Genomic DNA, 15,285 nt, shown 5'->3' with positions numbered 1-15,285 from the left:
AATTGCAATGTATTTGGTCTTATAAATGTTAATAACTGCTGATGTATAAAACGGATGTCATAAGGATGACAAAAATATTGCAGACAAACCACATACGGATGAAAATTGGCCATTTTTTTCTGGAGGAGAATCGGATGTTTTTCTTATACGCTTGTGTGAACTTCGCCTCAGTGTCATTACTAGCTTAAATAAGGAAAGCTATGAATCTGCAGTAGTGATCTGGAAATAATGGGTTGTAGTCATCTATTATCCATGTCACAGACAAGCTATAATTACCGGAGAGGACATACATCTAAGAAGGATTTCTAATATGCAGTCTCTGTCCTGGAGAAGAAAACTTACAGAGAGGAGGAGGAGGAGGAGGAAGCAGGACTGATGGGCGGTTACTTAAAAAAAAGTTTTCTTCACTTGAAATACAACATGGGCTGCTGGATGCTGGATACAGTTACCCTGCAATCACAAGGCTCCAGTACACACAAAGTATCATTCCATTGCTATGAAGACATCACTTTGGGGAAAGCAGAAAAACTTATAAAATGATCATGAAGGGAGGAGAAGGCTACAAACTTTGCAAACTGTCCCACATCTGGAGTCTTACACTGATCTGTTTTCTCACTGCCATCCCTGCTGGAACTTACAATATAGATGAGGAGAACCCCTTGGTTTTTAAAGGACCAGATGGATCGCTGTTTGGCTATTCCGTAATTTTCCACAGCTATGAGGATGATAAGTGGTGAGTGTACACATGAATGTTTGCAAATGTTTGCTATCATGTAGCTTGTTGCAGCAACCCCTGCATTACATCATAGTTAAGAATGTGAATCTGGTTGCTATATGCACAATCTACAAGTAAACGGCATATTCTAAAGGTCAGATATTTCTGCATTTGTATTACATTTTAAGTTTATTTTGTTTTCTATTTTATGTAATTATTATTATTTATTTTATTTATTTATTTATTTTACTACAGGATTATTGTTGGAGCTCCAAAATCCAATCTGACCACACGCGCAGATATCAGAAACCCTGGGACAATATTCAAATGCAAAATTGGAGATAATGTTAATGGGACATGTGAAATAATGGATGTGGGTGAGTGACGAGTGTCAGTGACGTCTGATGTTCATGATGTTACTTTCATGTTGTTGTGTTTCCATGTTTCATGGTGTAGAAAAACAGTTTTTGTCATCTGAGCAACAAGCAATACATGATGTGGTTATATTTCAGTGCTTAAAGGAGTTGTCCACTACTTGGGCAAACCCTTCTCAATCTATCTTTTTGCCCCCAATAAAATAACAACACTTATACTCACCTCCTGTGTTGGTGCTGTTCCAGCGGTGTCGGTGCTGTTCCAGCGGTGTCGGCACTGTTCCAGCGGTGTCGGCACTGTCTCACATAAGTGTTACGTCACACAAGCCCTGCGGCCAATCAGTAGCCTCTTCACTCTCCCCGCCTTCGGACAAATCACTTCCACCTGGAAGAAGTGAGCGCTGCTGCCCTTTCACCCCCTTTAGATGTAAGGGATATGTCCAAAGGTGGGGAGAGTGAAGGGCCCACGTGATGTAAAATGTTACGAGAGCTTTGAGAGAGACAGTGCCGACACTGCTGGAACGGTATAAGTGTTGTTATTTTACTGGGGTAAAAATACAGATTAAGAAGGGGTTGTCCTAATAATAGATAACCCCTTTAGTAGAAGTGGAATATTGAAGTTTTTTTCTGAATAGATATTCAGTAACGTAGAAAAAAAATAGATTTTTGTATAGACATGGTTTTACATTTTGGACAATCACTTTTGTCAACAACCTTTTTGGGTCTTGAGGGCCATATTGTCAGATCAAAAAAAAACTCCATGGGTTACAATTACCTTCTGAGACATTTACTGCATATTGAAAGTATTTGTCATAAAAATCTAATAGGTGCTGGATCCATTTTTAGGGTTCTTACCTATCGGGAAGGTAGAGGTACCAAGGTACCCTTCTAATGGGTTTGCAGTCCAGAAGTAGGAGACCATGCATTCAGCTCTCTACATTGTAGTATATGCCAGATTCTGAAACAGTGGCTTGTTTCCCTTCCACCATAGACTACAATGAATATGACAGCAGTCATGCATGGCCAATTCTTCACTTCATCTACTCCTTTCTGGGCTAAAGGAATCAGGACCCATTCTGCCAAATGTGGCTGGTGCACAAATGACCACACAGCACACCATTCATAATTACCGGTGCCTACAGTGCTAGGCACAACTGGTTTTAATGTGGCATTAAGCCTCAAGACCACAGGTTGTGCACCCGGGTTTTAAGCTATCCCTTGGACATTACTTGATCATAGAGGATCACCATAATCACCTGGCTTAGCTAGATGACTGGCTGAGTAAGTACAGTGTAATTACCATTCAGTTATTGGAATGAATGGGCAATCATTTCTTACCATCGTGGCTCTACAGAGCAGAACACCACGCTCACCACAACTCAAAGATTAATATACTGGGAATTGTAAATTATATTTTCCCCTTTTAATTTTTACCCTTGAAATTATCTGTGTAACAGAATTTGTGTTTTTTTTTTGTCCAACTGAAAATTGTAATATCATGTGATCACCATACAGTAACATATCATGAACTTCTAAACTACTTATTCTATGGATTGCATACTTCTCAGCAGCAGCCAGTGATTACTGATTACTCAAAGGCCGAAGTATCTCATTTTAGTTTTGTTGCACACCCTAAAGTAATATGTGACGGTAGATGAACTGCTTTGACTTTAATTTCCACGTTGTTTAATTTTCCAAGGTTTTCGAATATGCTGTTTACATTTAGGTTTAAAGGGGTTGTCTTTAACATTGTTGGCCTGTCCTTAGGATAGATCATCAATGTCTGATCTGTGGATGTGTGACACCCGGCTCCCACGCAAATCAGCTGTTCCTGGTATCGGCGGTGGTCAGAACTCCGTCAACGGAATAGTGGCTACGACCAGGTATTGCGCATCCACCCCTTATTGATTTGAGCAATTCTGGCCGCTGCCGACATCGGGAACAGCTGATCGGCGGCGGGTGCTGGATATTGCACCTCCACCGATCAGACATTGATGACCTAAGGATAGTCCATTAATGTCAAAGTCCCTGACAACCCGTTCAATGGACAAATATATTGCATGTTTAAAGGAATGCTCCATAATTTTGTAAGTAGGGATAAAAATAACATCTTTGCTGTTTCTTGATGATCTTTGTAACTGCAACTAGTGTTTGACACATAGATCGTAGGTACAGGATAGTAGGCACCAGATACCTCCAAAGATGGTGGTTGACAGACCCCATGCATAGAGCATCCCTTAGGAGCTGTTGCTACAAACTAGCTGTCCATAAAAAGCGGTAACTAGAATGGAGTGTATATGTCAGTACTGTATTTTGTATGATTTTTTTTTCATTTTGCTTATCTTGTAACACCGAAGACAGCTGAATTTGAAACATATTCTTCAATGTTACTATTAGGAAAGTATAGTGGATATTATTTGCATAGTATACTGTTTATCATATCAATTAGTGGCTTGGCCAATCTACCTTTTAATGTTGGATCTAATTCTAGTATTGGGCAATACTGTAATAAATGATATTTTTGTTATTATTACTCAAATTCCCAGCAATGGAACGTTACATTAGTTTTCATTGCCATTATTATTTTTGTTATATCACTTGCTCCTCTAAGTGACATGAATATAAGCTGGTGGCTCCATGGCTTTGAAGATGATATAATTGTTCTTTCTTTTGTATGGCATCTAAACAATTCCATGCATTGTTTTATCTCACAATCAAATGAGACTCAAGGAAGCTTGTTGTAGTGCATGTGAACACCAAGAAGGATGTGTATGTTTTGGAAAGAACGTGGGGGATGGGAATTTTATCACATCTGCTACATTACATGCCTTGGTGGGATGTTCTGTGCAGGAAACAGAGTTGATCTGAAAAACACAACTTCCTTAAAGTTCTAAAGAAGAGGTTCTTATCCTGTGGTTCTACAGCTGATAGTAAACCTAACCCTTAATGCCTTGCCTGCAATTAACTCTAGAAAGGTCATTAACAAAAGTGCTCACCAATGAGGTTTGGGGTCACACATATATGTATGTATACCTACACCATATGTGCAGATTTTGATAATGTCTGGCCTTAAGTGAGAAGATTCTGTAGTGAAGGTTCTCAGTGAGAAAACCTGGAGGACCACATGCACACAAAGCCATTGCACTGTAGTATATATATTACTAGTTTTACAGAACTGCAATATGGCAACTATATAACAGCAATAACCCAAAACACTGTGTCTTCAAATTGAGATTCTGATTTGGCTTTTATCCTAAGTCATATTTCAAGGCTCGTTAAAGAGTCAATATTGGCTCCTAGGATTGATACTTTCAATAGGTGGCGCTAGAGTTCAAGTCCACTTCCTCTCTGAAGAGACAATTTGCATATTCAATTTCCAAGAGGAGAATGCAAGGCGTTTAAGTCTCCTCATATTGGCGTGCCAGACCTGGCATGTCACTCTCCACAAGGAGAAAACGTACCCCTTTGATTATATGAACAGCATTCCCCATTCTTCCTCACTTTGTCAGGGTTGAGTTGAGGTGCATAGTCGTTTCTAGACCAAGGCTTCATTCAGATTTATAGGACTGCCAGAGATCTCGACCAGTCAAATGGACATTGAATAGTGCTGCAGTTTACTGGCTTTTTATTTTATTTTTTGACCTACATAAATGAATTATTGGATGGATGAACGAATGAATAAATAAATAATCCGTAAATGAATGAAAGAGTAAAAGAGTAAACAAAATAAGATAAACAATCAAATACAAAGCTCCATTTCACAGTAGTGTTGTTAGATGTGCCATTGCTTCTTTACATAGCCTTGTAAATGATAGTTTACCAAACAATTACTGTTTACAATGCAGAGCCAAATGTGATTTTTGAAAGCATTATTGGCCATGGCCCAATGTATAAAATTTTTTAACGGTGTTGCAAAATATAAGCATGTACAAGTGTACATGTGGTAGTAACTACAGAGGAGCCCATGTACCAAGAGGGAACAGGCAGTCACAGTCTATTCTCATATCTAGGTAGATGATAAAGCTGTGTATGTATTGATCTCTAAAGCTGGCCATACACATTAGATGGATGACAGGAGAACATTGCTTCAGCCCATCGTTTGGCCGACAGCCATCTTGGCCGAGTCTCCCAAACACAGGAGTGCTCTCTCAGCCGAACGCTCTTGTTGTCTTCTCTATAAGAAAGCCGCAGGCTGACATGTTACCCCATGACTTATCTTCGGGAGAACATTGCCATTGGCAGTCTGAAATCAGACATGCACGATCAACATCTCTCCCAACCATCAGTTGGCTGGCTCCCTAATACGCTTTAGACCATCGGCCGAATCCGTCATTAGTCTACATTAGTTTAATATATATGGGGGCCTTAAGGGTCCAGTTAGACTGGCCGACCGGGGCCATTAAATGTCCACAGATCAGCTACATGCAAAATGATCACCGGGCATTTACTGGCCCATCTTACGTTCCATGTTGCACATAACAATTATTTAGTCACAATGATGTGCTGCCAAGTACAATGATTTTATAGTGTGCTTAAAAATCAACTCACCCCATGAACAAGCATTTTGCTTGTTCATCAAGCAATTACCAGCCAGTTTAGATACGCTAATAATCGGAAACGAGCATACTTAGAGCTGGTGATTAGAGTTGGTGCAAATTGATCCACAGGACCTGGTCCATTGCCCACTAATCTGTAGCTCCTGAATGGAAGCCTTGAGATCTGCCTGATGGCATACATCTTGATTAGCCAGACTGGTGCAATTTTATCATTGCGGTGAGATGAAAAAGTAATGTTGAACCAGGCTGGCTAACATAAATATCAGCCGTGACGCGAGGGGGCTGTTCTCAGGGGCCCCATCCAGTGGCCATAGATCACTGACATGGCTGATGGACCTGAACCTACAACTCAATTCGCATCAACTCTAGTTCTGGTATATTTGATGACCAAAAAATTTCAGTTGGCAGATTAATTACAAAATCCTGAACCCTAAATAAAACTTTACTGGTATTATATTTAATTTATTCCATTAGAATTCATCAAGTTCTGTTTAAAAATTAATAGTATAATAGTCATGGCTTGTAATGAATGAAAAACATGATGATAGCGTGAAAAGAGCCTTATGGATGTGGATTTAGAGCTGTTCCCTGTTCTCATCCCCTCATATGAAACCACTAAATGAGCAATGGATGCCTTCATCTGGGTTTGCCTTTAAGGTACTTCCTACCAGTATCATTTACCATTACCACGAATGGTTCATTATAAAATGTAATTAAAAGCAAATGGGAATTCTCTGTCATCGTTATATGACCTCAGGGAGTACGTTTTTATTCTCCTGGTTTTAGGATAATTTACATTTATGAAGGCATGACTAAATGCATGCATGATAATGTAATGTCACAGCCGCTGTATGCCCTCCACTGAAAACAACAATGAGAATACTGTAGTCATGTCTACTGGAGAGACTGGACAATACAACCTCAAGATCAATGGAGGATTGTTACCTACCTGCAAAATCAGCAAAGGACTGGGGGATATACTAAAGAGTAAGGGGAGCTCCCATGTTTAGCACCTCAATTTTGGCAAATTAGGCTTTGTTCACATTTGCATTGTGACCGCCATTCATAACAGAAGCCTGAACGCTGAGCTGACTCCAGTGTGCAACAGACCCTAATGGCACCTGACAGACCCTACAGAATTTATATAGGGTCTGTGATTGCTCTGGTGTGGTTTCTGTTTTTATTTCTGACTGCAAAAATATTACTTTCTGTGCTGTTCTAGTCATCAAATTCATCCTCATTGGCAATGTGGACAGGGCTTTATCGTTCTTGCACTGGGGTTTTCTGTTTCAGTTCAACCTTCCTGGTATACCATAATTTAAGACCAGTTTCTGTTTATTCGGTGTCCATAGGTAGAGATGAGTGGACTTGTGGAAGTTTGAGTTCTGGTACCCAGCCAAGCTTTAGTCGAAAGTTCGGTCGGGTACCAGAACTGTGCACGAACTTGAACCTGAACCCAAACCCCATTGAAATCAATGAGGACCCGAACTTCGGAACTGGAAAATACCTCTCCCTCTCTCTCTTTCTTTCCCTCTCTCTTCCAGGAGAAGTCTGGGTTTGGAGTTCAGCATCGGATACTAGGTGTCCAGTACGAACCGCTTATCTCTATCCATAGGAATCAACTTTTCACTTGGACAGATCTTTCCCTCTACAGCTATGGATACATTTACGGCCACTTACATCAGTAGGTTCCTTATGGTTCAGATCTTAGGGTATATGCACATGTTAAGTATTTGCAGCAGACATTTCTGCACTAAAACTACACAATAAAGTAAAATACACACATTTTTGATGCATTTTTAGTACGTTTTTGATGCATTTTTTTCCATTCATTTGAATGAGTGAAAAACACTGCAAAAACGCTGATTTTAAACTGCATCAAATCTGCAAGTAAAAAAAAGCAGCATGTGCATGAGATTTCAGAAAATCTCATTCACATTCCTGGTCATGCGTGCTGAAAAGAGGAGGCAAAAACGCAATGTGTGAACAAGCCCTTAGGTGCAATTTCACTATGCGGAAGGAAAGTTCCTCTAGTTTTCATTTTTATACTAATCTAGTGTTTGACTCTGGAGGAAGACTCATGACATCACTGTGGCCATATTGGCTTTTAGCCAGCTCTCCCTAAAAACAGATCTATTGACTAGAGATGAGTGAACCCGAACTGAAGAAAGAGAATATTTTACAGCTCAAGAGTTTGGGTCTTCAATGTTTTCAATGGGGTTCGGGCTCTGGTTCAAGTTTGGGTACATTTCTGGTACCCAAAACGAACTTTGAAATAAACTTCGGGTCGGATAGCAGAACCCGAACTTCCACGGGTCCGTTCATTTCTACTATTGACATATCAGTTGAACAGAGCGTCCAATAACTTAATAGAACAAGATGGCTGGTGACCCTATTTATAATGGGGATACATGTTTTTAGGCTAGGATAGGGGGTCTGCAGAATGATCAATGACTACTAATCATAGATACAATACTAGGCTCCCCAGAATAAATATTGTACCATGCTAGTAATTATCTGTTTATCAAGGAACTTTAATAAAGTGAAGTCTTCTTTAAAGGCAGTGGTTTATTAAAGGGGGTTACAAGCTCTGACTTCAAATAAAGCATACTTTAAAAAATGAAGCAAAAAAATCATAAAATGATACCTTATTGATTCCCGGTAGCTCCTGATTCTATGATATGCCAAATGAGTCTGATATTCCTCTATTAACACTACCTGAGTCCTCAGTCTCTCTACATCCCCTTTTCCAGTCATGCAAAACTGTCACAGTTTCAACCAATCATTGGCACGCTGCGGTGGTGTGGTGGTCTGTGACATGCCGATCCTGATGGAAAAAGAAGCATGGTGACCGATTGGGGACACAGGTACCATTAAGGTCTCCTTGCACATTAGAGAACTGTCAGCCAAATATTGGTTTGGTCGAAGCTATCTCTCCCAACCCTTATGTAGACAGGAATTTTTCACTTGGCCGAATGCTCTCCTCTTCTCTTTAAGAGAGCCTTTGCCAGACTCCTATGCAGTGACTTATCTACATGGTGAACAAAAAGATCGGCCATTGAAATGCAACTGGTGGGATCCTCATCATATGTCGGAGGAGAGTCAGGAGGTCCCCCAAACACCCTAGACTGTTAGCTAATTCCTCTGAAATTGGTGTATTTGGCAGACTTTAGTCTAATATGTATGGCCTTCCTTAGAAGAGTAGTGGCAGTGATTCATCACTATGAATTTTTTATTTTTAGAGTCTGGTGCATGTTTTTTACAAACAGATTCAGGGGTGGAAATCCCTTGTGTTAGTCTAAAATTTTTCATCAGTAAAGTTGAAGCTGGAAGACCAAGAAGGCTAAAAATAAAGTAAATGACTTTCTGACTTTTTTGTTGATACAACTCTACTTCACTGGTGACCTGGTACTATGTAGAGATTGGACTTGGACCTCTGTTTCGCAGACTAGTTTTTTTTCTAGGTATCAGTGGAGGTCAAAATATTCCGGTCAGATGTATCTGTCATACATACTGTACATAACTTATAGTTAGTCTGTGGTTATTCTTGTTGTATCATGAACTGAATATCGGCACTGTTGGTAGTGTCCCCAATCTGTCATTGAGAAATGTTTTTGTGATATCACAAATCCAGGCAACACGTCTCCTCATCCCATGCAGTGAATAGTGGTGGGTTCTTTAGGACTTTGCTTCAGGTCAAAGAACTGTACAAAGCAAGTCCAGGGAGTGGGTTTTCATTATGGCTGGCTCTTCCATATTTCCAGAATTGCTTACATAATCAGTGTAGAAGACACATGATGAAGAGTCAAAGATCCATTTTTGATGGATAGGTTGAATTTATACGCCTCATGCTCTGTTCAGATGAACGTCTGTAGGAAACATCAAGATATTGCCGATAAACCGTGGCACTCACAGCTCGCTATCAGATCAAAATGAAGTGGTCTAACAATATCCGTTTCCTTTTTCCTATTTATTGCATTTATAGGAATTCCTATTTCCTGGACTCACAATAACATCCTATTACTTGACTTATATCCCCTTCTAGCATAAAAAACACCAAATATCAGAATTGTCTGAAGTAGGATAAAAATAAATCATTTTATCACTTGATATGATGATTTTTTTTTTCTCTTAGGCTATGTGTCCACGATGCAGAAATGCTCCGGATTTTTTCCTGAGAGTTTCTGCATCTCCCTGGCAGAAAAAACTCATGCGGATTGTACATGCGGATTGTACACGTGGATTGTACATGCGTTTTTCCTGCCAGGGACAAGAGAATGTGAAGCGTTCTTCACTTGCATTTCTGCATGCGGGTTGACAAGCTCTTTCCAAGCGATTTTAGCATCACTTGGAAAGTGCTTGACAACTTGGTCACACTATATAAATCCATGCAACCGGCATGGATTTATATAGCGTGACCGAAAAAGAATGGTAAAAAATAAATATTATACTTACCTTCTGATGGCCCCCGGTGTCCTTGTCTCAGCTTGCCGGCAGCTCGCGGTAGACTAAAGGACCTGCCGACGTAAGCGGTCGCGTGACCCGTCACATGACTAAATGACGTCAGCGCAGGTCCTTTAGTCTACCGCGAGCTGCCAGCAAGCCGAGACAAGTACATCGTGGGCCATCAGAAGATAAGTATAATATTTATTTTTTATTTTATTCTTTCTTTTTACAGGTACTATGGTACCCGGGTCCGGAGGAGAGTCTCCTATTCTCCAAACCCGGATACCATCCACACATTGAAACGCATGGAATCCGCATGTGCAGATCCAGTGATGCGTAATCCATGCGTTCCAATGCAAGTCAACGGCGGTGAAAACGCAGCACTTCCGCAAAATAATTGGTAGTGCTGCGGATTTTTCCGCAATGATAATCCGCAGCGGAAATTTTTGCAGCATGTGCACAACACATGCGGATTATCATTGGGGAACATGGCAGACCTTATACCAAGCGTTTTTTAAGCGTTTCTGCAGCGGAATTGCGGTACCAGTGGTTCCTGAGTCATCGTGCCTGAGGGGACAATAAGGTCTATTAATAATAATAATAATAATCTTTATCTATATAGCGCCAACATATTCCGCAGCACTTTACAATTCAGTTTCATATACAACAGTCATAAGCAACAGTTAAAGATAATATAATAATTAAGACAAAAATAATGACGACCCTGCTCGTAAGAGCTTATAATTCTGCTATATAAAACACCAGTGTTAGGCCACGTTCACACGTTCAGTGCTTAATCAGTATTTTATATCAGTATTTGTAAAATGGTAAGATATCTGCGTAGGCTAATTCCCTGGTTTAAGGCTCCAGTTCTCTTGGGAGCTGTGGGTTTGAATCACACTGGTTCAAGAATCATTCTTTTAGTGTTACATTATATTTAGGTTTAGTGTTTTGTGTTTATAATGGTTTTATTGTATATAATATTGTATATAGGACGGCGTGTTTTAAGTGTATATAGGACAGTGTGAACGTTGTGTGGGTTTGTATATAGTAGTATGAATGAAGCTGGGCCGGTGGTTTTATAGGTTTTTATAATATTTATTTCTTGTTTATAAAATAAAAAAAAATAAAAAAAGTTTATGTACTTATTCCTGTGATGATGGTTATTTTGTTTCTTTAATTTTCAAATTTTTGTTATTTTTCCTCAATAGGTCGAATCTTCTCCCCTTTCTGGTTGATTTATTTTGCTTCTATTTTCTGTGATTTGTGTCGGGTTTTGTCGTCTTGTCCTGTTCTGGAGTTTTGTTCTTATGTTTTGTGTCTGTAATGTATTATTGTTGTGTCATGTAGTGTATTCTTCTATCAAATAAAAAAGACCTACATCAGTATTTGTAAGACAAAACCAGGAGTGGAACAATCAGGAAAAAAGAATAATAGAAACACGTCACCACTTCTGTATTTTTCACCCACTCCTGCTTACAAATACTGATGGAAAATAGTGAACAAATACTGAACGCGGCCTTATAAATAGCACATGGTAGTGGGACTGTTTTAAATCGGAGCCCGGAGCTACAAATTAGTGGTCAAAGACATAAGTAGAAGCTTATGATTCTCGATGTGAAACCCATATTAGGGCCCATCGGCCATTAGTTGTCATGTTTGCATTCAATTGTTTTGCCACATTACGGTTTTTACATGCAGTTTTCCATATTGTAGGTTTTTACCAAGTGGAGTAGAAAGGGAGTCCCTAGGCTACAGCTATGGGACACATACATGTGAATGGATTATTTTAGAATTTATTATATCCTATCATATTTACCCTTGATCTTTAGTAACATACGCTCTTCTTAATGCTTCATTCAGACATCCATTTTTTTTCTCGTATATGAAAAAAATTGACTGATTTCCATCCATGGGCTGGATCGCATTTTCATCAGTGTCTGGTCAGTGTTTATTTCTTACCATCAGTGTTGCTCGTATAAAAAAAAACTGATGATGGTTTCTCAAGCTTCTTCTCGCACAAGGTGAATTCAGACGTCCGGGAAACATGGTCTGTGTACGGAAAATGATATATGGGCAAGTCACAGGTCTCCTGACCCAAACTCAACATCCTTATATGCCTATGAGCAATGGCATAAATTGAAGCTCATGGGTCCCAATGCTAAAGCTCCAACAGGTCCACCAATTATGGCAAGTCTTTAAAAGTAATGGTCTTTTCATATGGGCCAAAGGGACCTTTTGGGTCCCTTAGGCTCCAGAACCTGGGTGCGATTGCAATCCCTGCACCTATTATAGCTATGCCCCTGCCTATGAGGCTTTTGCGTAAGGTCAAAATACTCACAACTAGTCTGTATATCACGCTCCATACACCAACCATGTTTATGAGGCTGTTGAGTTCAGGTTGGGAGACCCATGACGAGTCCGTATATCACTTTCTATTCATGGACCATGTTTCACAGATGTTTGAATTCGGCCTTAGACAGTGGAAACCAGTCAGCACTAAGTTGTCCGAGCTTTTCATAAACCCATAGACTTGCATTGGAAAGTTTGATTCAGAACTCAGATCTAAAATTGCCATTCTTATTTTTTTGGACAATTGATCGGAAAAAAAAACAGACTTATGAGCAGCCCGATTCAATATAGTGGGCACATGATTGAATAGCACGGATAGAACACGTATGTGAAAAAACAACATCTGAATGAGGCCTTACTAACTGCGAAAATTAGCTTAGACACCATTATTTTACCATTTTTAGATTTCAAGTATTGTCATTGGATAAGTATGCAAAATGAGCAGAACAACGCATTATTATATTTCCCCATGCAGGGGGTCAGATAATTGCTTTACAGTAGTACTACTTACATAAACAGTAATCTTACAGTATCTTAGGTAGGCATAATAGAAAGGGGAAAATGAAGAGGGAGAAGGAAATGATAAGAAGTACAGTGGCCAAAAATATGTACGTACTGTACGTAAGTACGGTTTCTCCATACGTAAGTACGGTTTCTCCAAAAATAAGCAAGGTCTTATATTATTTTTGCTTTGAAAGATGGGTTAGGGATTATTTCAGGGGATGTCTTATTTTTTTTCCAAGAACAATCCACATTTTTCTTGAACAAAAAATATCAACATTTATTCAAACATAATCATGTCATCACACACACTGCACATACACATGTATATACACACATACTGCACAAACATACACACACTGCACATATACATGTATATACACACACTGCACATATGGTACATACCAGCTTGTCTCTTGTTCAGTTCCTCTAGACTCCCGCAGTTAAAGGATCTTTGGTGACATTATGGCCACATGATCGTGATGTCATTAAAGGTCTTTAAGCAGTCTTAACTTCAGAAAAGAAATGCTAAGGGCCGCTAACAGAGTGTAGGCCCTGAAAAATTGCCCATTTTTTCCCCCATTTACCCTGACACTGGCCCTGCATACTAAGCTCTTTTCTCCTTATTTCCTCTAGACTCTTGCAGTTAAAAGACCTTTGGTGACATCAGGGTCACATGACAGTGATGTCACCGAAGGTCCATTATCAGTGTTAACCTCAGAAAAGAACTGCTGGGGGCCCTTAAGAGAAATGTAGGCCCTGGGCAATTGACCAGTCCCCCCCCAAATGCCAGTCCTGACTGTAACTAGGGCTTATTTTTGGAGTAGGGCTTATATTTCAAGCATACGCCAAAAATCCTGCAGAATCATGCTAGGGTTTATTTTTGAGGTAGGTCTTATTTTCAGGGAAGCACGGTATGAAGGATGAGTATGTGTAAGGAAAAGTTATCATAATAATATACAAATTATCTCTTCATAGAGGAAGAGAACTAGAACTCTAGTGCTACCTATAGGAAGTAGCAATCCTAAAAGTCAATATCAATTCTCTAGCGAAACTTGTCACTTGATTTAGGATTAAAGCCCAAACCAAAATCTCAATTTGTAGACAACTGTGTTTCAGGGTGAGAACTGGTTTGGCTGGGTGAGAGGCGTCTGACCGGGAGTCAAGAGGTAAAGTTTCTCATTTCGGAGAGTGACATGTCAAGCCTGACATGCCAAGGTGAGGAGACTTTAAAGCCGCAATGCCCCCCTGGGAACTAATATACAGTATTTTTAAATTGGCAAGGGCATATATTTTACTAATTTTAAATATGACTATACGAACCTGCTCGAATAAGCCCACTTTTGTATTTTTTTATGTATCTCAAAACTAGAAGGAAAGCGCAACATATGAAAGTCTTTCTAACTATATTTTAGCAAAACTAAAATCATTTTTAAAAATTTACAGCATAGTGAAAAGATATGCAAGCCACAGTAATGGGCATGTGTAGTTATATATAATGTATACTTGATGTATTCTGCATGTTACTAATTGAATACTGGAATCTAAGTATTAAGCTAGGGTCACACCAGAGTATATTCTCTCATCCGAGAGACTTGGGTCAATTATGCTAATCACACCCTGATCAGAGTTTGCAAAACCTAAGATAGAAACAAAGTGAACACATACTCTATCTAAATACTAGAGGTTAGGACAGTCCCGACTGGGTACACCTTGGTGCTGGTGGGAAGGCTTTTATCTTTGATCAAAAACGGTGTTTACTAAGTACCTTATGTTATTTATATGCTTTAACTTACTTACAACAGGGTTTATGTTCATTTTGTTTCTTAGATTTTGTTTGTTTAATGTCCAGTGTGAACGTACTCCGACATGTTGCTAACTCGCCCAGGGGGAATATGGGGGGAGACTCGGTACCCGGGCCTTTACCTTCTTTGTAGGATGTCACGGCAGTCGGCTCCCGGGCCCGTCCTCTGGGGTCACTCTTTAAAAGGGGTTTTTTGTTAACAGTTTGTCCCATGACGCCACCTGTGGTACCCGGTAATGAGTACCGACGCTGCTGCAGACCTCCGGGGGGTGATGGGATGGCAGCTGGGATGTTTCTGCTCCCCACAGGCGGAGCGGGACCCCAGGGCAGGGTTGATGAAAGGGATGCAGGTGAGAGGTGACCCGGTCGGGTCAGGGGGAATGACGGACACGCACACAGGGGATTCGCTTCAGTACCTTTACTGGTGTAACGGCAGGTAGGGTCCAGGGTACTTAATAGGAAGGGTGCACTTCAGAACTCTCCCCAGTGAGAGGGTTGTAGGCCTCCTGGTCCATGTCTTCCTCTCTCTCTAAGCTT

At 40.0% G+C, this 15,285-nt stretch overlaps 1 protein-coding gene across 1 annotated transcript in view; it reads left to right on the top strand.

Moving 5' to 3' along the window:
* The first annotated feature begins 340 nt into the window (after positions 1-340).
* ITGA4 (integrin subunit alpha 4) overlaps positions 341-15,285 on the top strand; it is a 229,014-nt gene continuing 214,069 nt past the window's right edge. Inside the window, exons 1-2 of the mRNA XM_073646796.1 lie at positions 341-733; positions 971-1,092. Coding sequence (XP_073502897.1) covers positions 537-733; positions 971-1,092 — 319 coding nt within the window. The 5' untranslated portion in view covers positions 341-536. The remainder of the gene's footprint in view (positions 734-970; positions 1,093-15,285) is intronic.

The sequence above is a fragment of the Phyllobates terribilis genome, unplaced genomic scaffold, assembly GCF_046119375.1.
Source record: "Phyllobates terribilis strain yellow unplaced genomic scaffold, ASM4611937v1 Scaffold_9__5_contigs__length_417890890, whole genome shotgun sequence".
Taxonomy (NCBI): Eukaryota; Metazoa; Chordata; class Amphibia; order Anura; family Dendrobatidae; genus Phyllobates; species Phyllobates terribilis.
The sequence above is the reverse complement of the archived record's forward strand: the minus strand, read 5'-3'. Positions and strand labels throughout refer to the sequence as shown.